Below are 25,416 nucleotides of genomic sequence, written 5' to 3'. Positions count from 1 at the left end.
TATATATATATATATATATATATATATATATATATATATATATATATATATATATATATATATATATATATATATATATATATATATATATATATATGTCTAGTGTCCATGAGTCTCCAAAACACTGCCATCTGCTGGCAGAGAGTAAAACTACATCTCTTTCTCACACATGCACAAACACAGAAGGTAGCAGACTAGCTTTCAAAGCTTTTGCTTCAAGCGGGCTTACTAGTTTTATGACTATTTAGAAACACTAGTTGTAAATAACTTTTACTAACGAGCATTGTCCCTTCATACCTGAAGTTACTAAAGTATAAATTTATGAGAAAATATATATAAATAAATAACCTGTGTGTCGACACCCCAGTTGCGAGTCTGAACTGTGACAAGCTGTTTGTTATTATTAGCCAACAGGAAACGCTAACTGCATAAATGTGTTTGGAAACTGTGGGGTTTTTTAGAAAGTTAGACAAGTTCTGAATGAATGAATCAGTTCAGTTTTGGACAGTACATATTTCTAACACTGTGTTTGTTGGAATCACTTCAACCTTCGGAGGAGGCAACAATGGGAAAGAAAAAAAACTTTACAATGAGTTGCAGGCCCAAAGCGATTAAAGGGTGAATACATTTGATGATCACACGCCCAACTCCAGATGGAAAACATCAGTTTAAAAATCAATGGAGATTTCACTAAAACAACTTACACTAATGGAACTAAAGAGCACATATTAGAAATTAACTCATTTCTTGACAGATGGATAATTCAAAATGATATTTTGGATAAAACATGTATGGATTGTTTCATATTTCTCGTGATCTATTCCATGCGACATTGTCTTCTAGAACCCGGAAAATATTGCTCATGGCCAAGTCAATGTTATTACTCACAGAGGCGCAAACATGCGAAGTAGAACTCAGGTTATTTACATATAACAGATACTGAAGGAACAAACACAAAAGCAAATGGCCTAATGCTACTGTTAAATAGCTCCTATGACTTTTAAAAGGACAATGTTTTAAGACTTAATGGGTTTATATGCAGGTTACAAAGCTGAAAGTCCAATCACTTGAGTTGTTGACACTTCCCGGTCATGTGTATGAATCCACCAATAAGGCTCTCTGCAAAGCAAGGTTAACAAGACATCATTCACTCCATGGCCCTTATTCTGATCGGTTCGGAAACGGCCGCATGCGGCCGTTCCGCCGATGTTTTCGCTCTGCGCATGTGCAGAGGGCACTCTGCGCATGTGCAGGCGAAATCGCTGCACACTTTTTTTGACCGCCGCAAAGGGGGCGGATAGGGGCGTGAGGGGCTACTTAGCCTCATTTCCCTATGCATACGCCCCGCGTTTCATGGGCGTTCCCATGCAAACGCGGGGCGTATGCATGGTAATGAGGCCATGACGCGCGTGTAGGGGGCGGGCAGCTGACATCGCCGGATGTCAGCTGCCCGCCCCAATACAAGATTTCACACGGACAAGTGTCCGTGTGGTCTTGTGTTGCGGGACCTGGTGGAGCGTGCGGCCCTGCATTCGATGTTCGGCGACCATCGAATGCAGGGGCTGCTCCCAAGGTGGAGGAGGCGTATCCCCGTCCACTTTCATACGGATCGCCACATATCCGCGTACGGACGGAGGTGGCGATCCGTACGCAAGGCGGGGATTCGTCTGTGCGGTCGGAGCCGCATATGCGGCTCCGGCCGCACCGATCAGAATAAGGGCCCATGTCTGCTATGTACAGAAGCACCTGCTTCTAAGAAGTCAATTTACTGCAAATGAGACCACAATGGACATTTTTAGTCATAGTAAAAATATTAAAAGAACCATTTTCCTCACTGGGCGGTATTCAATGTGAATACCGGCGACGTGCAGCGAATCCTGTTTAGGATTCGCTGCACATTCGCCACTGCTCGCTGCGTTCCGGAGCCTCGCCGGCTCCGGTATTCAACGAGTCAAGGGCTCGCTGCCCCTGACCGGCGAATTTGAGCTCCTGCGGCGGACGCCGCAGGGAGCCTGAGGACGGTGGCAGGCAGGGAGATGGAAGTCTCCCTGCCTGCCCCAGAACGTTTGTGGGGGGGAGGTGGGCTCCCCGGGTGCCAGGCAGCACAGGCTGCCCCCCGGGGGTGCCAGCAGGGGACCGGGAATATTCACTACACCCGATCATGCATATGGAATGATCAGGTGAAGTGAATATATGAATATCTAATGAGCGGCTCGGCTCTGGCCCCCTGCTGGCTGGTCTGTGTCAAAAAAATATATATATATATATTTTTTTTTAAATTAAATATATATTCATGTGCTTACAGCACATGAATAAAAATAGCATGCCCCTCCTCAGAAAAAAATTCCAGATTTTTTGACACCAATTGTAAAAAACAAAACACTTTATTTTAAAAGTTCACCTTCCACTTCACCATAAAAAGATAGCGATTGCTACTCGGTGAATCATGGCGCAAAAAACCTTGAAATGTATTCGCCATCTGGTCATTGAATAGGGTGATTCACCGTTTTAGTCAGAAATTCGCCTTACAGCACAAAATCGCCATAAAAACATGGCGAATCAGGCTCATTGAATACCGCCCATTGTCTTTTTATTATATATCTTACAGCACTTTGTATTTACTCATTCCCCTATCCCCTCATTGACCAGTGAGAAGTACAGCGGTGGTATGAGGTACAGAGGAAGCCATGAAGCAGTATGAAGCTACACTAGTAATTGAGCTGTGATAAAAGTGACCTCTATAAAAAAAGTCAGGTAAATGGAGTCATATAGGCACACTGGATGTTTTGTCAAAAACACACAGGGCACAAGGCACCATGAACTATAGAGATAAAACCACTGTGACAACTTCAATTCCCTCCATAATGCTCAAAGTGACCACAATATAAAGCAGAGAGCATCACTGACTGCCATACAGTGGGGATTGAAAGTTTGGGCACCCCAGGCAAAAATTCATTTTAATGTGCAAAAAGAAGCCAAGGAAAGATGGGAAATCTCCAAAAGGCATCAAATTACAGATTAGACATTCTTATAACATGTCAAAAAAAGATTGATTTTATTTCCATCATTTACACTTTTAAAAGAACAGAAAACAAAAAAATGGCATCTGCAAAAGTTTGGGCACCCTGCAGAGTTTATAGCATGCACCGCCCCCTTTGGACAGCTGAGATCTGGCAGTGTCATGGATTGTTCTCAATCATCGTCTGGAAAGACCAGGTGATGTCAATCCCAAAGATTTTAAAAGCCCAGACTCATCTGACCTTGCCCCACCAATCAGCACCATGGGTTCCTCTAAGCAGTTATGTAGAACACTGAAACTGAGAATAGTTGACGTTCACAAAGCAGGAGAACCATGTATGAAGCATTTATGAGAACGGTATTTGGTTTAAAGAAGCCTAGACATTTGGTAGCAAATTAGACATTTGGTGGACAATTCTCACATAGGAAGTGCTAGGTTAATCGATACTTGTGTAGTTTCACGGCGCCATGCTACTTCTGGGTTCTACGCTCACCACAAACTATGTTAAAAAAAAGTAACTTAACTCTATGCCAACATGGATAGTTCATACCTCTACTATCTACATTGGCATGGAGTTGATTTTAAATAGCGTGGCGAGCGTAGCGAGCCACCGAGCCCGCAGCGTGGGCGAGCGAAGCGAGCCCCGCAAGGGGACTCAGACATACTGGCGCCGTGAAACTACACAAGTACCGGTTAATCCTCTTTGCATATTAAATACTGTGTTCAGATGCAACGCACTGGCAGAGACCTAGAGTTAGGTGCCATTGCATGGATTAAAAAACCCATTCTGTGCCTAGTGTATATATGGGGCTTAAAGCCGGTTTTTTTAACCCACACTGGGAACTGCAAACATACACCTTAAAAAAGCTGTTGGAAAAACAGCGAAAGGCGTTGGTGGAGAGGTGCGGACCTATATATTTATGCACCCGGAGACCCTGATCCAATTACCCTGTAAACCACCAACTTATTACACCTGCTTGGCAGAACTTATGTGGACAAATTATATTAATACCCGCTAAACTCAATATTGTGGATACCATCCGGCCAACTTCCATCTACTGGTTCAAGGGAGATCGGTATATTCAGCCTGCTGCTAAGATACAGGGAACTACCATCTCACCAGAGGCAAGCTACCTCACCAGCATCAATTTGGCAATCAGGACTGAAATCCAAATGGACGTTAAAAGATCTGGGGTCAAAGGCTACTATATAACAATTAATGCATGCACCTTCTATTACAGTTATCTTTATCAATAACATTGTTGTCTTTTTATTTTTATGTAATTTATTGTTTCATTTTCATATAGTTTGCTTTTTTAAACTAATAATTGATCTGAATAAAAAAATAACATTTAATTTAAAATGTATATTCATTATTCAACGCAGCAAACCCCTCGTTTTTGGTTTTGAAAATAGTCTAAGGGAGTGACTCCCCCGATATATTGCTGCTGCTATTGTGTAGGGCAGCCCTAGTCCATACTAGCGCCTTTTGAGATATCTTCATATCTGGCTTAAAGCAGTTTGCAGAATGAACAAGCGACTATAATCAGTCAGTCCAACACATGGGGTGAAATACTGCAGTTCAGACCAGTAAATAAAATACTGATTTACCTAAGCAATTATAATATCCATTTGTTCTCCTCTATTTTGGGTACTTGCATGTGACTGCTGAACTGCGAGCTGCACTACTGATCTCACACTTGCAGGGAGGAACAGAGGAGATTTGTTTCACCGATGTTGAACATATGCGTATAAAAGGAGTGGTGGACATACATTACCTTGTGGATATTACACAGGAACAAGCTTTGTTATATGGGACAGTGTTGTTGTGGAGGTTGCCAAAGATTTTATGAAATGTGGGAATCATCTTTAGGTTTCTTTGCCACTTGCGCATTTATTAGTTGGAAAATGATTTGCAATAACTTCATGTGCTTTATCCCCTTTCATGGCTACTGCTATCAATATATACTTGTCTTAACCAACCAAGATGGACACAGAACATACAAATCTTACCGACTGCTATTATGTCATTGTGTACAATATTTTACTATTTTATTCAACAAACTACTGTTGCAAAATAAATAATTCTCCCCTGCTGCGATTCCAGAGTACAGTTTCTATCACATCGGCTCTGACAGATGGTTTTGGACAAAGAAATAACCCGACACCCCAGAGATCTGTAGACATGATACATTGTGCATTACGGCTGTCATAATTATGGAAGATGAAATAAAGAACACAGTGTAAATCGCAATATCAGATCATCCTTACTTTGTTCCAAACCTCAAGTCATTCGTAGACTGACTTTCCCATGTGTACATTGGCAGGGACACAACATGTAGAGGTTATTGCTGGATACGTGCGCCAAATCTCCCACAGATAAACAATGAACAGAACCAGCAGCCATCCATTTACAGTCATGTTCATAGAGAATTACTGATGTACACTAAAAATGTAGGCCATTACATTAAATCAGTAGTATATAGGGAAAAGGGGGTTTACTGGTTACATGTGTCCTCCCCAGTATTCACCAGTCATTATAGAGAGCTCTCCGATAGGTACAAAGTTTGTACTCGATAGACAGCAGGACACATCTACAATGGTACATGCAGCATTGCAGCGAGCCATGATCTTAGCGTGTATGTATGTCACGTCTGCCATCAACGATCTCTCTAGAGGAAATGCTCCCATTCTACCCAGTATATAAGGGGTGCTGGACGGGTTCCCGACAGTCGGGATCCCGACAGTCATTTACCCGACGTCGGGATCCCAACTGTCAAAATGCCGACAGCCGGGTGCCCGACGGACACCCGCTATTTTCCCTCGTGGGGGTCCACGACCCCCATAGAGGGAGAATAGAATAGGTTGCTCACGTAGCGAGCCACCGTGCCCGCAGCGTGGCGAGCCAGCGAGCCCGCAAGGGGCTTTTTTGCGCTCGCCATGCTGTCTGACTCCGGGCAGTCGGGATCCCGACGTCGGGATAATGACTGTCGGAGTCCTATACCACACCCGTATATAAGTACAGTAGTCTAAAGCATATCGTACTACACGAGATATGCTAGTGGCTATAGTGATTGCTGATACTGGTGAATCACAACAAAGACTTCAGCTGGAACATACTGTATGTGCTACCATCTGCTTCACTATATTGAGGTATTTTGAAAGCCAAACTGTCCAGACAATAAATATTACCCTGAATTAACTTTTAATAAACTGTAATTAGATAAATGTCGGTAGAAGATAAAATAATTCAGTTATCATGGAGGTAGAAAATGTCCTGTTTAGAACCTTTAAAAAAAACACAATTAAATCCATTGTGTGCACATAAGCAACAATAATACCATCAAGATTCTGGGGTGATATTTATATGTGAAACATCCTCAAGGGTTGTAACGGTAGTGAGGCGGAGCAGGGTGCAAACAGGGTGCAAAGCAGAATAGTGGAGGGAGGGCAGCCTGGTGCACAGATTTGTAGTGGTTGAATTGCTGGTGCTACAGCTCAGATTAACGTTGGGCAATTCTAGAACAACTCAAAGCAATAGAGGTCCTCATACCTGTGGCTTCAGTCGCACCAAAACGTTTCCTTTCAGCATGCCAGGTCCCTGGCAACTAGGCTTCACCAGCAACTTTGTGGTTTAAAATGAATTCCAGTGCGGTAACAGTGCCCACGTGTATGAGGACACATCAGGAGGCCAGAACAATTTGGTGCTTTGTGCAAGATTTTAGCTTGTGCCCCTTAAATGACCGCAATTCCTACCAAGCACTGTGTGTTATGATTTTGTGTGTGAATCCACAGCCGTGACCACTGTTTAGGATGGCCACGGCAAGTCCTACTCTGACTCTGTTGCCTAATCACGAGGGTGGCTGGTACCTGCGGGGCTAGACGTTCACCTATAAAAACCACGTTTGCTGGGGCAAATTAAGTCTGCCCCAGCTTGGGTGCTACCAGGTCTTATGAGTGACAAAGTACCAGCGAACAGAAGAGGAAAAAGCAGAACTATCTAAAGGACCTAACTAGAATTAAATTGTGGCTTTCAGTAACTACCTAACACTGCAAAAAGCACCACTGACCAAGTCGCACACAAAAGATAAAATACACCACACCAAAATGCACAGCACAAACGATACAAACAACACGGAATACACCGAAAATGCCGGTAAAGGGTAAAAACCCAAACGGCACCAAACGGAGGTAAAGAATGGAGTTGAGGCCCACTCTGATAGCACCAGAGGAGTTACAAATAAATGAACAGGCCTTGAATGGTAGAAACATATAACTAGAAATAACAAAAGTCACTCAGTCTCCAAATGGAGAACTTACGGCACCAGAATAAGCAACAGCAGGGCTGGTCAGGATCATCCAGGAGCCGAGACACCACGAAAGAGCAGGGATGAGCTTATTCCTTTAAAGCTGCTAATGCAGAATGAGCCATTCAAGTAATCCAACCAGAGTATCAAAGGGGTAACAAGGGCCCTTGTTACCCCATTTGATACTCTGGTTGGATTACTTGAATTGCTGTGCTGCCTTGAGAATGGTCCTAAGGGACCGAAACGTTGGCAGGCTTCTCATTTGACTGAATAATTCGATTGGGACACTAATCCCATTGGCTACATTCAACAAGTCTACTGAGTGCTGTGTTCCCCATTGGGGAGTCTCTGTATCGATATAGCAGTGTGAGTCCTGGCTACACCACTATTTATACGGCACCCTAGCGGCTACCTGATATATGAGGATGAGAGTGCAGGTCTTGTTAGTGTGTAGGGCTGTAGGAATTACTGCGTGGTTTGCTGTGTGGATGGCTTCTGGACTTTATATGCTGTTATGACTCCTGATGACGGTGCCAAGAGGACAGAAACGTTGAGTATCTTATATTTGAATTATTTGCATCCTATACATTAAAATACACAGCTGTTTTTTATTCTAATAACTCTGGAGAGTGCTTCCTTTTTTCATTATATATATATATATATATATATATATATATATATATATATATATATATATATATATATATATATATATATATATATATATATATATATATATATCAAAGATGTGGGGCGGCGGCACTCAGGCAAATAAAAGCATGAAGAGACAGTGTTATAAACACTGTCTGTTTGTGCTTTTATTTGCCTGAGTGCCGCCGCCCCACATCTTTGATATTGTACCGAGAGATACTACTGGCTCTCCCGGATTTGGAAGGCACCGGATTTACTGCAATCCTCATTTATCAAGCCTGCAAAATAGCTTGGGCTCATTAGAGTGCTAACCTTATACCTCTCTCATATATATATAAAACATATTTTTTATTAGATTCAAGGAACTAAACATAAAAAAATTATATAATAAAGGGTGTAACACAATTACACAGAATAGAAAACAAAAATGTAAAAATGATGACAATATAAATATATATATATATATATATATATTATGTCATCATTTTTACAGTTTTGTTTTCTTTTTTTGTGTAATTGTGTAACACCCTTTATTATATAATTTTTTCAATTTTTATGTTTAGCTCCTTGATATGATAGATAGAGAGATAGAGAGATAGAGATAGAGAGATTTGATATAGATGAAAATAAATAACTCCATAAATGATTCCACAAGAAATAAGACTACAAACTGCAGTGATTGTGGTGGGATCGTATATCAGCTGTCAGACATTAAAGCGGTGAATGTGACTGCTGTACCACACACCACTACAGTATCTACCAAATATCTCCGTCTCTTTTGAAGACAAGATTGCTTCAATAGTTCCATATAAAGGCAAACAAATGTTCAGACAAAGATATAGATCTTGGCTCATAAGTATCCACATGACAGTTGGTATCAGCAATTTTGACAATCTATGCAATTTGAAATAAAAAAGGACATATGATTATAGGCATCAGCTCTCTCATGACTGGGTAGAAATATTAGCTTGGGGTAGTGATCTGGCAAAGGGGGAGATGGCGATGCTGGCGAATCTGGCAATGCCCCATAGAAGCCTATGGGCTTCTAACGTGACCCCCTGCCACCCCTGCACCGCCCCACACCGCACCCCCCTCACCTGTGTCCGGGCAGCACAGAGCTGTGCTGCCCGGACCTGTGACCTCCTCCTCCCTGCACTATGATCCTCTTCCGGGTGCAGGGAGGAGGAAAGCCAGCCCCCCCACCGCAGCAGCAGCACAGTGCCGGGTAAGGGAGGGAGGGGGGAGCCGCCGGGTCCAGATGGGACCCGCTGACTCACCGCAAAGGACAGCTCTTTACGTAAGAGCTGTCCTTTGCCATAATTATCGCATATGTTACAGCATATGCGATAATTATGTATGCGGTAGCTGGCAATAGGGGGCGGTAAGGGGGCTCGGATGTTAGAGCATCCCCCTCACAGTCTTTAGAAGTATACCATATACAGTACAACTCCCTGGATATGCTGGTTAAAGGGTAAATTAGTGTAATTTGCTTATAGGTAATCAATACTCAGGTCTGTACAATATGCATTATATATCTTCTGGCTTATTATATGTAGGGAATGAACCAGGGGTGCTATAAGGGAGGAGGAGGTCCATGTGCAGCATCCTCCATTGGACCCTTTCCTCTATCCCGGCAGTAGCGCCCTGCCACACAGCGCAATAGAGTCTGCGCACTAAAGGGCTCAGACTGTACCGCACATGTGCAGACCTCTGGGAAAAATGGTGCAGAGGCTATTTTATCTGCGATTCCAAAAGTGCTGCCATCATCACAGGACTCCAGAGGGGAAAGTATAATAAAATGGGTGCAGTGAGCTTGACCTGGGCCACCCCCTGGGGCTCAGGGGCCTGGGTGCACTGCATACATTCCACGCATTATAAATACGCCACTGGAATGGACAGTACAAAAATGTTTAGCTAAATTAGAAAATTCTGATTGGATGTAGGGGGTAGGAAAGTGCCAGAATTAACTTATTATGGACACATAACTTGATGAAGACCTAAGCATAAGGTTGAAACCCGTTGGGTGCTCTCCAGGCATGATGACTGCAATGTGGTGACTACCATCAGAAGTGGGAGGCCTGCAAGCCTACGCAGGACACGATCCGGTGTGAAGAGCCACTTGTGTTTTTGAACTGGATTCATTTTTAGTTCAAACATCTTTGGTAATCACAACCTTTGCACCCATTGCAACGGGGAAGTTTTATTGCATTTGTATTGCTTTGTGTATTTTAGATCTGCATTGTTATTTTATTAAATCGTATTACATTATGGATTTTCTCTCTTATCTTCTCCTTTATGGTGGATCATTACTGATTGGTCGGAGAGACGCAAGAAAAGATCCTGAATATAACGATAATAGGAGAAGTCTTTGTATTTCCATAAAGAGAAATCTGTGTTTATCATAGGTGAAGGGATTACTCTATTTCTTTTGTTTCCATTGTACAGTATCTCTTGGAGTAAAGAGGACTATGCTCAGTGTCTTCCCTATCTGGCTGCTGCATTGTGTGTGTTGTTGTTTCATTCAGCCACATGAAATGCTAATAGACTTCTGACCAGGGCAACAATTGAATAGCCACCCATTGGTATAGACACTAAGCAAGAAAGGAAGGAAACAATTAAATCAGTCATGTGTTTTGTTAGCAACAACACACCACAACAACCATGAATGATTCTGGATATTAGAACCTCATACCAGTTAAACACTATCCCCAATATCTGTAATAAATGACTGTAAAAGATGTATTACCCTATATGTAGTACACAATAACCCCTAAACCAATCTGGAGGGTGTGAACACTAATGCAATCACTTATTTTTTTTTTTTCATTATTACTTTTGACCGATAGAAATAATTTCCTTGCGAAACATTATCTAGTACTTTGTGTTGATTAGTGGAAAAAAAATGAAATCCATCATGGTACCCGGATGTCACAGAGCTAGTTTTAACAAAACCCTGTTGAACAGACCATAATCTATTCAATTATATTTACTTTGTAATGGCTATAAATGGGTTACTTCTGTATTTCGCTTATACCTTCGAGAACTTTATTAGCGCTTTGTGTCATTTATCATGCAACACCTTACTAAATACTATGGGGGTTATTCTGGTTCACTTCTTCTGGCAAATTCCTTCTTAAATGGACAAAACCATGTGCACTGCAGGGGGCCAGATGTAACTTGTGCAAAGAGAATTAGATTTGGGTGAGTTATTTTGTTTCTGTGCAGGGAAAATACTGACTGCTTTATTCCTACACTGCAATATAGATCTCACTTTGAAGTAAAACCCCACCCAAATCCAACGCTCTCTGCACAAGTAACATCTACCCCATCTGCAGTGCACATGGTTTTGTCCATTTGAGAAGGAATTTGCCAGAAGGAGTGAACCAGAATAACTCCCTATATGCTGCTTGACCCTAGTGTCACCTGCACCCATTATAAAGTTCTAAGTTTAGACTTATTTTCATTACTTACTTTGACTGTGACAAGCATCCAGGTGCTATAATCCCCTCATTGTCACCATCAATTCGTAAATGTGTGAGCACATCCATGTTAACCATCACATCAGTTTTGTGTCCAGGAATACGGGGAAGAATGGCAAGGACCTTCTCCACAAGACTGTCTCCATGATGACCAACAGCTCCTAAAACAAGGACGAGGAATCCATTTTTGAGAACTTCAACGCTACACTAAAATAAAACAAAATGTCCTGTAGCCTTACGACACCGAAGTAATAAACATCAAGCCATCAATATTTTTTTGTGAATATTTCCAGTTACGATAACCTAAAGCCCAGAAGTAAACTAAATATGTTTCATTGGGGCAGATGTATTAAGCCTGGAGAAGAGATAAAGTGGAGATAAGGTAAAAGGAGATAAAGCACCAGCAAATCAACACTCAACTGTCATTTTCAAACCCAGTTAATTGGCTGGTGCTTTATCTCCTTTCACTTTATCTCCAGTTTATCTCTTCTCCAGGCTTAATACATATGCCCCAATGTGTGGTTTCAATATTAATTTAGCTCTGGTTAATTTGAATACACCAGGGTTGCCGACTTTCTTATTCTCCTCTCTGGGAGAAGCCCGGAGAGGAGAGATTCAGTAGCCGCTCAGGGGGCGGGGCTTAAGCGTGACATCACTAATTCACACACAGGCATCCATTCCCCTCCTCTGCTGCTGTCTGCAGATTATAGCAGATAGTGACATCACTAATTCACACACAGGCATCCATTCCCCTCCTCTGCTGCTGTCTGCAGAGTATAGCAGATAGCAATGGAGGCTGTGTTCCCCCCCCCCCCCGTCCAACCTGCGGACACTTCGGTCCACAGGTTGTACGTCCCCCATTGATGTGGAGCCGGGTCGGATGATCAGGCGTATCCGTTTACACCGCCCTCTACCCAGGTCAGGACCTGGGCAAAAGTCCTGTGTAAAGGGACATGGTGTGACCCATTTACACTGCCGCTGACCCGGGTCTGACTTGCCGATGACCTGGGTTTTTGCGGCGGTGTAGAAGGGGTATTTTTGTAGTGGGAGAATAATTAGAGATCAAATTATGCTGTGTACACACGGGGGTGATTTCAGCACATATCGCTGAGTGACCATATTGCTGGTGCTTTCATGTGCTGTGGGTCGCAGGAGCATGCTCCTCCAATTTATGTCTAAAAATGCTTGTCACTGGTGCACAGGTGATTTCTAGTCAAAATGAGGTAGAGACATAATAGCTTGTAATTTTCAGCCAAAATCGCTGGTCGCTGATGAAAACAGTACACTGAGCAATATATTGCTGAGTGAATTTAAGCCAAAATCGCTCAGCGACCAAATCGCACCGTGTGTACACAGCTTTAGATTTAATTCAGGGCTTTTCCTATCAAGCCATTAATAAAATCACTTGAAGTTTATGAATCACTTCCGTCTGTTGCCTCTAATGTAATTATTCAATTTCTCAGTTTTCAAGAAACAAAATTGGGGGTTGTTTGGCCACCCAATAAATGTGAATACTAATCACACACCAATTTAATACTATCGGATGGCACTGATCAATATGCTATCTATCCTATAGAGAAGTAGGAACCAGGGGTGTATGTCCATAGTATTGACTGGTATCATTCCTTATGGGATTGTCCAATAATCAGGGGATTTTGGATAAGAGTGAAGCAAGATGTCAGGGTTCGGGTAACTGGTGTCCCCGGCTGCGGCAGCAGTGACCCAGTGGAAGGGTCAGGGAACAGGTACACAGGAGGCTTGAGATAAGGACAGTTCATAGAGCACTGGACACTGAGGACACAGGTGGGGGAGTTGACGAGACTCTGAACAGGCACACAGAGTCTAAGCCCACCGACGACAGAGTAAAGGTTGGCTCACAGTATATATGGTATGTGTATCCAGATTATAGCTAACATGCACAGGGCTCTACCACTTTGTGTTACTGCACAAATAAACGGATAAGCATGATTTCACTGTATAGAAAGCCATGTATGTGAGCAGAAATAACTGGGAGTATGCAGGTGGAGGAGACACAATTTGGGCCCATGCGTCACTATTTTGATAGACTATCTGTAATGCTGCCCATACACTTGTGAGATATTGCATGGAATCTTTCGACTTCAACCACATTTGGCCGATAAATCGAATGATTGTATGCATTGTTGAGGGACGATTTGACGCGATGCACGGGCACGCCTCCGAATGTTATGTCTATAGATCTTATGTGCTGCAAGTAATATCTATCGAATTGCAGGAGCAATCGCATGTGGTTTTTAACCACGTGATGCTCGAATGCAATTCGTCGGTGGGGGACAGGAGAGGGGGCTGGAGGGCCCGCTGGTGGCATAGGAGATGGCGGGCAGAGGATAGCATTATAGCGTAGCGCAAGAAGTAGCGCTAGTGGGTGGCAGGGGTCAGCGATGGGCAGATTTGTTTTAAACACTAGGCAGCCCTCTGATTGGTGAGCTCTCTCAGCCAATCAGAGGACTGCCCAGTGTTTTAAACACTTCTGCCACCACCATGCAGCTAGCGCTACTTCTAGCTCTCCTTTACAACACCGCCCTCTGCCCACCCTCTTCCAGCACCTGATGTGCCATCTCAAGATGTCATGCGACATCGGGTGCTGTAAGGGGGCACTTTTTGCACCACAAGATGCAATCGGGTTAGATTGCATAAGTGTATGGGAAACATTAGAGGGAATATATTATATACAGTCCTTCATTGATACATAACAAACATTACTACAGTATGTCCTACTGCCCTGATGGCTAACCTGTGACACGCCAAGGCACTTTCGGTGACATGCGTGCCGGTGTGCAGAGAGATATGCTCGGCGTTTGATTGGTATGCCTGGGCAAGGAGCTTTACTCTTCCCAGGAGATGCAGGCTTTTGTGGATGCAGTCGTCTGCTGGTTAAGCGAATTTGGAGATCAGCGTGTGGCCAAATGTCTTGTGTCCTCCTCTCCTGCCATGGAAGCCCACCAAGCAGCATTAACAAGTCACCAAGTCAGTGAGTGACCTATTTAAAGTTTGCAGGGGTGGCACATGCTGGCCGGGGATGGGGTGGGGGCAGTGGCGTAACCACTGTATAAGGCCGCAGAACCTGCTGTGGCTTGTAGGAGCCAGCGAGGTCTGCGGTGTATAATGGAGCCTCACGGTGTGTGGCATATGTATAATGGAGCCTCACGGTGTGTGGCATATGTATAATGGTGATCACGGTGTGTGGCATATGTATAATGGGCATCATCTTTATTATGGCTGCAAATATCACCAAATTATTGATATTTCTTGAAGTGACAGACAACTCGAGGAAAGCTACACCTTTTCATGAATTTTGGACACACCAAGCTGAAAAGGTTAGTCATCACTGTCTAACTCTATACTAGTGTGACTTACAAAATGTGCAATAACAACATTTGTACAGGCCTGCCTTATTGAATACATAATAAAAATAAATGACGCAAAATAAAACATTTAAGAATTTAATATTTATTACAAAATATAAACCTCAATATTTTAACCCAAATAGGTGAAATAATATGCACATAACTTCATCATAGAGAAGTCATTGAACTATATATAAACACACACACACACACACTAATACAATATATAATATATACATATACACATTATATATATATATATATATATATATATATATATATATATATATATATATATATATATATATATATATATATATATATATATATATATATATATATATATATATATACACACATACATACATACATACATACACATACACACACACACACACACACAGCTGGAGTGTCAAGGTTAGCCATCACTGATATAGATATATCTATATCTGTGATGGCTAACCTTGACACACCAGCTGTTGTTGAACTACACATTCCAGCATGCCCTGCATCAGTTTTAGCATGGCCAAATAGTAAAACTGTAGCAGGGCATGCTGGGATGTGTAGTTCAACAACAGCTGGAATGTCAAGGTTAGCCATCACTGATCTCTCTATAATATATATATATGCTGTTGCAGAAGCAAATTATGTGTATTACACACACACACACATACCTCAAAAAATAAAAGGGAACACTTAAACAACACAATGTAACTCCAAGTCAATCACACGGTACTTGTTTAGTTTCACGGTGCCCAATATATCGGATGCGATATATCGAAGCTATCCGATGCGATTTTTTACCTGTTTATAACCCCACTATCCACTACACATGGAGTTGATTTTATATACTGTGGCGAGTGCAGCGAGCCACCGAGCCCGAATCGTGATGAGCGGACGCGGATTACTGCGCTCGCCACACTATATAAAATCAACTCCAGGCGTAGTGGATAGTGGGGTTATGAACAGGTAAAAAAAAGGATCGGATCGCATCTATATAAATCGGCCGATATCGCATCTGATATATCGGGCGCCGTGAAACTAAACAAGTACCAATCACACTTCTGTGAAATCAAACTGTCCACTTAGGAAGCAACACTGATTGACAATCAATTTTGTATGCTGTTGTGCAAATGGAATTGACAACAGGTGGAAATTATAAGCAATTAGCAAGACACCCCCAATAAAGGAGTTGTTCTGCAGATGGTGACCACAGACCACTTCTCAGCTCCTATACTTTCTGGCTGATGTTTAGGTCACTTTTCAAAGCTGGCGGTGCTTTCACTCTAGTGGTAGCATGAGACAGAGTCTACAACCCACACAAGTGGATCAGGTAGTGCAGCTCATCCAGGATGGCACATCAATGCTTACTGTGGCAAGGTTTGCGGTGTCTGTCAGCGTAGTGTCCAGAGCATGGAGGCGCTACCAGGAGACCGGTCAGTACATCAGGAGACGTGGAGGAGGCCGTAGGAGGGCAACAACCCAGCAGCAGCAATGCTACCTCCGCCTTTGTGCAAGGAGGAGCACTGCCAGAGCCCTGCAAAATGACCTCCAGCAGGCCACAAATGTACATGTGTCTACTCAAACGGTCAGAAACAGACTCCATGAGGGTGGTATGAGGGCCTGAAGTCCACAGGTGGGGGTTCTGCTTACAGCCCAACACCGTGCAGGACGTTTGGCATTTGCCAGAGAACACCAAGATTGGCAAAATTACCACTAGCGCCCTGTGCTCTTAACAGATGAAAGCAGGTTCACACTGAGCACGTGACATATGTGACAGTCTGGAGATGCCAAGGAGAACGTTCTGCTGCCTGCAACATGCTCCAGCATGACCGGTTTGCCAGTGGGTCAGTAATGGTGTGGGGTGGCATTTCTTTGGGGGGCCGCACAGCCCTCCATGTGCTTGCCAGAGGTAGCCTGACTGCCATTAGGTACCGAGATGAGATCCTCAGACCCCTTGTGAGGCCATATGCTGGTGTGGTTGGCCCTGGGCTCCTCCTAATGCAAGACAATGCTAGACCTCATGTGGCTGGAGTATTAGTAGTTCCTGCAAGATGAAGGCATTGATGCTATGGACTGGTCCGCCCGTTCCCCATCCCTGAATCCTATTGAGCACATCTGGGACATCAGGTTTCACTCCAGCCACCAATGCAACGTTGCACCACAGACTGTCCAGGAGTTGGCAGATGCTTGAGTCCAGGTCTGGGAGGAGATCCCTCAGGAGACTATGCCCTGGTGTTGTAGGGAGGTCATACAGGCACGTGGAGGCCACACACATTACTGAGCCTCATTTTGACTTGTTTTAAAGGACATTACATCAAAGTTGGATCAGCCTGTAGTGTGTTTTTCCATATTCATTTTGAGGGGGGCTCCAAATCCAGACCTCCATGGGTTAATACATTTGATTTCCATTGATAATTTTTGTGGGTTTTGTGGTCAGCACATTCAACTACTTAAAGAACAAAGTATTTAATATGAATATTTCATTCATTCAGATCTAGGATGTGTTATGTTAGTGTTCCCTCTATTTTTTTGAGCAGTGTATATGAACAAATACACTACATGGGCAACAGTTTGTGGACACTTGGGGGGGTTGGCAGTGTCTAGATAGACACCAAAAGGTCAACATGTACAATGTCAATTTATAATTTCATTTATATATATATATATATATATATATATATATATATATATATATATATATATATATATATATTTTTATGTGCCCCATTTCTTTTGCTACGTATGTCTCCATTTGTGGGTGGTTTGTGAATAAGATGGATAGCGCTCAAGATAACTATATTCAGAGGTTAATCAAACCTCAGGTATATTACCAAAACCACATACACCTTGTTTTACTCGATGGTCATATGGCTGGTACACACAGGTCCCTCTTTTCTCTCCTATTAAACAAGCAGGGTAGACGCAATAGAACAGGACATAGTGCAGATCAATAATGTAAAAAAGGTTTAATACAACAGTTGCACTTACAATAAAATGATTGGTAAAAGCATGAGACAAGCAATCCTCATGGCAAAGCAGCATACAGACGTCAGGGGTAGAAGTTCTCTCAAACTGGGTTCACCGGTCCGGAATCGGATAGCCACAGTTCAGGGTCCAACTTCTATCAGGATGTGCCGCTTGCGGGATATGCCAGTCCAAAGGTGTAAACGATGGCACGCTTAACGCGTTTCGGAATTTATATTCCTTCTTCAGAAGCATGCCAAATAGTCTTAGGGCTCAGGTATATATACCTGTAGATAGGTTTACACAGCTGAACAAATTGCGCCGCTAATCGGCGTACAACTTCCGGGTTCCCCCTGAACAAACATGGCCGTGCGTTCCAAATGACGGAAGTACGTCACCGCGTTAATCATGTATAGTCGGAAGTGCCTTCTCTCTAATTCTTCCGTATGGGCTAACGTCTCCTTACGTTGTCATGACGCCCGCTTGCGCTCCGCTGTGAATTTGGGTATAGCTGCACTTGATTTCATTGCGCAACCATCTGTCAATAACTTTTCTTGATCGTGGGGTGGCGTTAACAATTCTGGGGGCCATTTCACACTTCAGGGGGACTATTAGGGCTCTGTGGCCCATTTAACATTGTTTCCTATGGAAAAATCGCGAGCATTGAGGCATTGAACACAAAAATCGCGTCCATTGACACTTTTAACATTGTTCCCTATGGGAAATCGCGGGCATCGCGTCGCACCCGTTTTTTAGTGCATGCGATGGCCACGATGCCCGCGATTTTTTACCCCCGATGATCGCGATGCCAATCGCGGGCGCCGTGCTAGGTAAAGAGTACCAAACAAATTTTGGGGTCAAATCTATTCTATGCACTGTGAATAGCGCAGGGAAAAAGCGCTCCAGGCGCTATTTTAATCAGCAAACTGCTACGGCCAACTAGCAGACCCTAAAGCGGGACGAAACACGTTGGATGAACCTCCGGTGAACTGGGGACGGCTGTGTGACACGTACATACTGGACAAGATCCTGCTGAAGGTTGCCAGTGAAATTTAATCAAACTGTTCTTTTGGATGGTTCCGACCAATCCGGTAATTACACTGCTACAACACTGTTTACACCACCACCTGGGGACATTGTGTTTAGTGTATATTTCTGTGAAGTATGTGTCAATTATGTATTAAAACAGTATTATTGTCTTGTAAGACACCTGCGTTAATAACACAACCTTGGATTTATCAGATAAGCAGAAATTGTGATAATTTACATTGGTTTGGAGAAAGGCCGCAGATGTAATATCCAATGATGGTAGAGTTCTCAGTGTTACCAGCATGGACTTAAACATAATGTAGACACATTTCTCATTTGCTCCAATAAAAAAAAAAAATAATAATAATCATCAAGCCGTCACCATATTTACACCATCAACACAGAACATGACTGGCGCTCACCCACCCCTCATAATGTCAAAGTATTTTCACTAAATAAACTAAATTGTGTCTGAAGATGGTCCTCATACCCGCAACATCGAGGATTCTGTCTACGAAGACCAGTGACGCCTTGTTCTGCGTGGTCTTCCTGCGGTTCTTCGCCTGGGGGTAATTGGCCAGTTCTCCAGCAATGACACGGCTGAGATGACCCACAGAGAAGCATTCCTCACGCACCCCGATGCCTTCCATGAGGTGGTGTAGACCGGACACCAAGCTCCTAATATGAGTCTGGAGCTCATGGGGGAGCGAAGGGAAGTCCACATCGCCCAAGCCCGGGAACCGCTTCTTGTCTGGACGGCTGCGGTTCAGGGCTTGCAGGTCCAAGGCTGGAAGGAGGGGGAAGAGGGAATGGAAGGCCGGTGCCAGAAAGAGGTGGGGGCTGACAGGGGCCAGCAGCAGTGGGGCCCACAGCACCTCCGCGGTGTAGCCCATGTTCCCCATCCACTCACACAGCTTCTCCTCCAGCTGCTCATGGGCGGCTCTCTCCTCCGGCTCCGCGGGGCTCAGCGCCGTCACCACCACGCAGTACTGGAAGCTGCTCTGGGTGACTACGTCCCGGATCACCTCCAGCGCCCGTCCCCGCAGCGGGCTGCTCACCACGAACACCGCCTTGGGCTGCCCGGGGCCGCCGGACTCAAAGCTAGAAAACTCCTTGATGTTCAGAGCTCCGGCCGCCAGGAGTAACTCGGTGCCGCCACACCAGTGCAGAATCTCCGCGCACGGCTCGTCCATAAACACCACCGCTCGGCGGGACTTGGCCAGCACAGGCTCCCATACCTTCAAGCTGAACGCTGTCACCGCTGTACCTGCCATACTGACAGCTGCTATCGCTGTACTGTCGCTGCTGGCAGGTGCCGGCTGATGACTTCTCGCAGTATGAGCGGCGCGCAAATGTGACGTCATCCTGGGCACGCTCTAGCCAGGTCCAGGCTGTCCAGACTCCAGACAAGCTGTGCACTGTGTGCTAGCTAGAGAGAAGCTGAAAAAGGCTTATCAGTTATCAGTAACCTGCAGAAGTGATGAAAGATTAACTTTTATAACAGTGTGGGTGTCCTGGGTTATATAGGTGGGTCTAGATTAATTTATTTCCCCGGTAATAATTGCAGGAGGGAAACCTCCGTAAGACCTGTAATTTCTTTCTACCAGATCGTCATCAACTTAGAACATGACAGGGTAATGTACTATACTGCGACTTGCATGTATTGGCGAGTGTCCAGCAAGTCTGGATGATGCTTGTCACTTTAAACAATGTCCAGACTTGCAAAGTAACTTGCCTATGCATGCAAGTCGCACATTTACCTCGATATCTTTAATCATGCGAAAGTAACACTTTTACTTTATTGAATTATGATTATTATATCCCTAGCCAGTGCAGTGGCAAGGCTTAAGTTCATCCGTCACCCAGAAACTAGTTGGAATTTCGTGCCCTCCTCCCCTTAAAAAAACAACAAAAAAAAGTGTGATAATGGGCAGTGGATCCGAGTCAGGCTTTCAGGATTCAGCCACCTACAGCATGCAGAATCAGCATTCATCGGCGGGTCCCATCTCACAGTCTGGCGGCAGCAGCAGCAGGTGCACCGTCTCTTGCTGCAGTGCAGGCTGAGCTGTCCAGTCCCCTGTTGCAGGTGTTAAGGTGCGTACACACAGGGGAGATATATTGCTAGCATAATATTGCTTGCAATATATTGCTGAGCAATATATTGCTCAGTGTCTCCTTTTCAACAAGCGACCAGAGATGGTCGCTGTTGAAAAGGAACCTCTGCTGGGGGTGCCGCAGAGGTAATTAGCTGGTCGCAGGAGCAAGCTCCTGCGACCAGCGATTACAATGGGGCAGAAAACGGGAGCGCGCACCCGGCGATTTATCGCCGGGGCTCACTCCCAATCACTGGCAATATTCCCAGCGATTACAGCCCATATCTCCCCCGTGTGTACACAGCATTAGCAATGCTCCTAGAACAGAACTTATTACAGCTGCAGCACTCCACTGGAAGAGCAGTGGTCACCCTTGGATCCCACAGGTGCTGCTGTACATGCAGGTGCCCCTTCAGGGCTTGGAGCCTGGAGGTAGGCAACTCCATTGCCTCTGGGAGTTACGCCCCTAATGCTGGCCACACATCAGACCAACTTTCCTCCAAATATCCAACTGTTAGCTTGGATGGAATAAAAATATAGTACTGGATGGGAGAAAATTTAATATTTACTTGAGGAATTTGCTCCAAAAATCTGGAAAAGAGACAAAAACTGTAGCTCAGACACGGTACTGAACCTGTTTGATTTAAACAATTTGACTGAATGTTTTTGTCCATTTTCCTGGGTTTGTGAGCACATTTCTGATTGTCCTTTGCTCCCATCCAGTACTATATTTTTATTCCATCCAAGCTACTAGTTGGATGGTTGGAGGAAAGTTGGTCTGATGTGTGGCCAGCATAAGCCAGTGGTCGAAGTGGGGGTATGGAAATTAAAAGGGATTTAGGCTGATATCTAGGCCCTAAGAACAAACCTCCCAACATTTAGGGCAAAATATGTTTATTGACATTTAAAGGGGTACAATAAACAGGGATACAACACTTTAGGATAGTCTTAACAATGATCCAACATCACATATAGAATATATGGATATATGGACATACAAAGGCTTAAAAAGGTAGAGAGTGGGGGGATATCGGGTAGGGGAGTAAAAGGGAAGGAATGGGGGATAAGAGTGGGAGGAGGGGTGGACCCGATATATAATAGCAAAAAAAAAAAAAAAGCTTGAAGATAATATGCCTATATTCCTGTAGAAAGCATAGAGGGTGTAGGATGTGCGTGTGTGGAGTATAAAAAAGATAAGAGTCTAATGCATGGTCAGCAAACTGGAGGGGCTCTAGGGTAGTTGTGGTGGGGGAGGTGATACAGCTGCTCTGTATGCGATAGATTCTTTAAAATTCATCCACACTGACCAAGTATCCCTAAAAGTAGCATAATCATTATCAGCCGAATACACTACATCCTCCATGTCCGTATATGAATCTAATCGGTGCAACCAGTCTAAGATTGTAGGGGGAAGAGGGGAGCGCCATCGGACTGGAATAACAGCTTTAGCTGCGTTATTCAGGCGGCAAAGGATAGATTTCTTGTATCTCGCGACTGAGCCTGTCGAATAATGGAATGACCAAAACAGAGGATCTGTTGGAGCTGGTTCACCCAATATTTTCCCAGAGATGGAGATGTATTTATAGATGGGCAGCTCCACCAGATGTGTAGAAGATCTCCCGGGCTCGCGGAGCACCGCCAACACTTGTTGGGAAGGCCTAAGCCCATTTTGGAGAGTGTGTAAGGACATCTATACCATCGCGACAACAACTTGTATTGTGTCTCAACCACTAACGTGTTAGGGGAGCAATGGTGTGCAAATTTGAAATTTTTTTCCCAATCAGCTTCTTTGAGATCTACCTTCAGATCTTTGTTCCATCTCGTAGTGAAAGGAGGAGGACTTTGGCTCCTGTCTTTCATTAGGAGACTATAGATCTGGGATACTGGCCGGGGAGGGGGATCCGTTGCGTCAAACAACTGTTCAAAGGGGGGTAAGAGTGGAGAGGATCGGGGTTAGGGGTTCAGGGATTGGAGGTAGTGACGCACTTGGAGGTATCGCCAGAATTCGTTAGCAGGCAAGTTCCATTTGTTTTGTAGATCTGTGAAAGGGACTATAGACCCTTCGGACATTAGCTGGCCTACACGGAACAAACCTAGATCATACCATGGGCGGAAAGTGTTGGCCTCACAAACGGGGGGGGGGGGGGGGGAGCGTTTATCGGAAAGAAAGGACATGTAAGGGGAAGAAAGTGAGGAAATGGATGGGAATTTGCGAATAGTCTTCCAGCAGGACAGGGTTGGGCTTATTGTAGGATGAGTAGAGCTAGGCAGATTTAAGAGCCAAGGCATAATATTTATGGGGGAAGGAAGTGAATAACTCTATCTAAACCCATTGCTTGATAGTGCGTAGTCTGGACCAATCAAGTTTTCTGTTTAAGAGGCAAGCTTGGTAATACCCTTGAACGTCCGGTAGTCTAATACCCCCTGAGTTTTTCTGTCTTTGTAAGAGAGCAAGGCCCACTCTGGGTCTTTTTTAACGTCACACAAAATCTCGGAAGAGATTGAATCTCTTTGAACCATCTAGGCAGGATTTTAATTGGGAGGTTCTGAAGAAGGTATAATATTTTGGGGAGTGAGTTCATTTTAAGGATCCCTACTCTACCAAACCAAGAAAAAAAGACTTAGATTTCTAAGATTGGTGATCTAGGCAACATTTGTATAGAAGGGGGGTAAAATTAATGTCAAACAATCTAGTGAGGTCTTTGGAGAGTGTAACTCCTAGATACTTGAGGTGGGATGCATGCCATGCAAATGGGAATGAGGATTTGAGGTTTGTCACAGTAGCCGGAGGGGCAGAAACGTTCATGGCCACCGACTTTGTAAAATAAATTTTGAAATTTGAGAGGGTACTAAAGCACTTAAATTCGGACATTAGGCTAGGGAGGGAGATCATGGGATTAGTAATGGTAAAGAGTAAATCATCAGCAAAGAGGGCAAGTTTATACTCCTGTCCAGCTATTGTAATCCCGCTGTTCTGATTACCTCTAATCGCCCTGGCCAGAGCTTCTATGCATAGAATGAAAATTAGGGGGGAGAGTGGGCAACCCTGACGGGTCCCATTGCGGATAGTGAATGTGTTTGACAGTGAACCATTAATCCTTATTCTGGCGGAGGGGGAAGTGTATAGAGCTAAGATCCATTGGAAGCATATTGGTCCTAGGCCAAGATGGCTCAGCACACCTCTCATGAAACCCCAGTCAATTCTATCAAAAGCCTTCTCAGCGTCTGTTGACAGAAGGATACCAGTGGTTTTAGTGGATGTAAGGTGGTGGTGTTCAGGGTGATTTATACCCCTTTTACACCAAAACGCTGGGTCGCACCCGGCTTTTTTAGACCCAGGTTCAAGCCGGGTGCGACCCGGCGTTTAGTGCAATTTACACCGCACCCGCGCCGCCCCCCGTGCTTGGAGATGACAGGACGATGTCATCTCCAAGCGCCAATCACCGCCGCCGCCGGACCGGAACGCTGCTGGGGGCAGCCCAGCACTAAGGCAAGCTGCTGGCCGGGCTGCCCCCAGTCCCCGCGCACACTCCCCCCGCCGTCGCACAGGAGGTGAATGGATGCCGCACACAGGCATCCATTCACCTCCCTCCCCCGCCGCCGCTGCTGTCTGCAGGGTATAGCAGACAGCAGCGCCGGCTGTCAGTATCAGGCTGACAACCCGTCCAACCTGCGGACGCTGCGGTCCGCAGATTGGACATTCCCCATTCATGTAAATGGGAGCCGGGTCATCCGACCCGGCTTTCCCATTTACACCGCCCTCTACCCAGGTCCTAGCCGTGTTCTACCCAGGTCTGGACCTGGGTAGAAGTCCCGTGTAAAGGGACACGGCGTTAGGGATTTACACCGCCGAAGATCCGGGTCTGACCCGCCTCTGACCCGGATTTTTCGGCGGTGTAAAAGGGGTATTACTTGGAGGTGTTATCTTTAGTTTCATGACCTGGTACAAAGCCTACTTGGTCACTGTGAATAATGGCAGGCAATAGGTGTTTTAATCTGTTCGCTAATAATTTGGCGTAAAGCTTCACATCAATATTGAGGGAGGAAGGGAAAGGGAAGGGTCTTTGCCCTCTTTAGGAATAACTGTTATATGGGCTTCTAGGGATTGGGAGGGAAAAGGATGAGAAGCGTTAACTGTGTTAAAAGCCCGTAGTAAAAGAGGGAGTAGTCTGTGTTTGAAACTATAGTAAGAGATAGTAAAACCATCTGGGCCCGGACTTTTACCAGAGGGGGTTCACTTAATTGCCTCTATCAGCTCAGACTCTGTAAACGGTCTATGGGCTTCTCTCTGCTGCAGCTCTCACTGCCCGGCTGTCATTTCTTTAAATTAGGTGTGTCCTACGGCTTCCTTACTCCCCCTTGGCAACAAGCAATCCCCCCCCCCCTCAGCAACGAGCTATTCTCCCCCCCCTGGCAACGAGCTATCCCCCCCCCCCTGGCAACGAGCAATTCCCTCCGCCCCTTGGCATCAAGCATGAAGCCTTC

The 25,416-nt window shown here is 44.6% G+C and overlaps 1 protein-coding gene across 1 annotated transcript in view; it reads right to left on the bottom strand.

Annotated features, from left to right (window-relative positions):
* SCFD2 (sec1 family domain containing 2) overlaps positions 1-20,217 on the bottom strand; it is a 482,746-nt gene extending 462,529 nt beyond the window's left edge. The window contains exons 1-2 of the mRNA XM_083168483.1: positions 19,329-20,217; positions 11,449-11,617 (exon numbers count right to left, since the gene is read on the bottom strand). Coding sequence (XP_083024609.1) covers positions 11,449-11,617; positions 19,329-20,202 — 1,043 coding nt within the window. The 5' untranslated portion in view covers positions 20,203-20,217. The remainder of the gene's footprint in view (positions 1-11,448; positions 11,618-19,328) is intronic.
* Positions 20,218-25,416: the final 5,199 nt, after the last annotated feature.

Source organism: Crinia signifera, chromosome 1, assembly GCF_055691185.1.
Source record: "Crinia signifera chromosome 1, ASM5569118v1, whole genome shotgun sequence".
Lineage (NCBI taxonomy): Eukaryota > Metazoa > Chordata > Amphibia > Anura > Myobatrachidae > Crinia > Crinia signifera.
The sequence above is the reverse complement of the archived record's forward strand: the minus strand, read 5'-3'. Positions and strand labels throughout refer to the sequence as shown.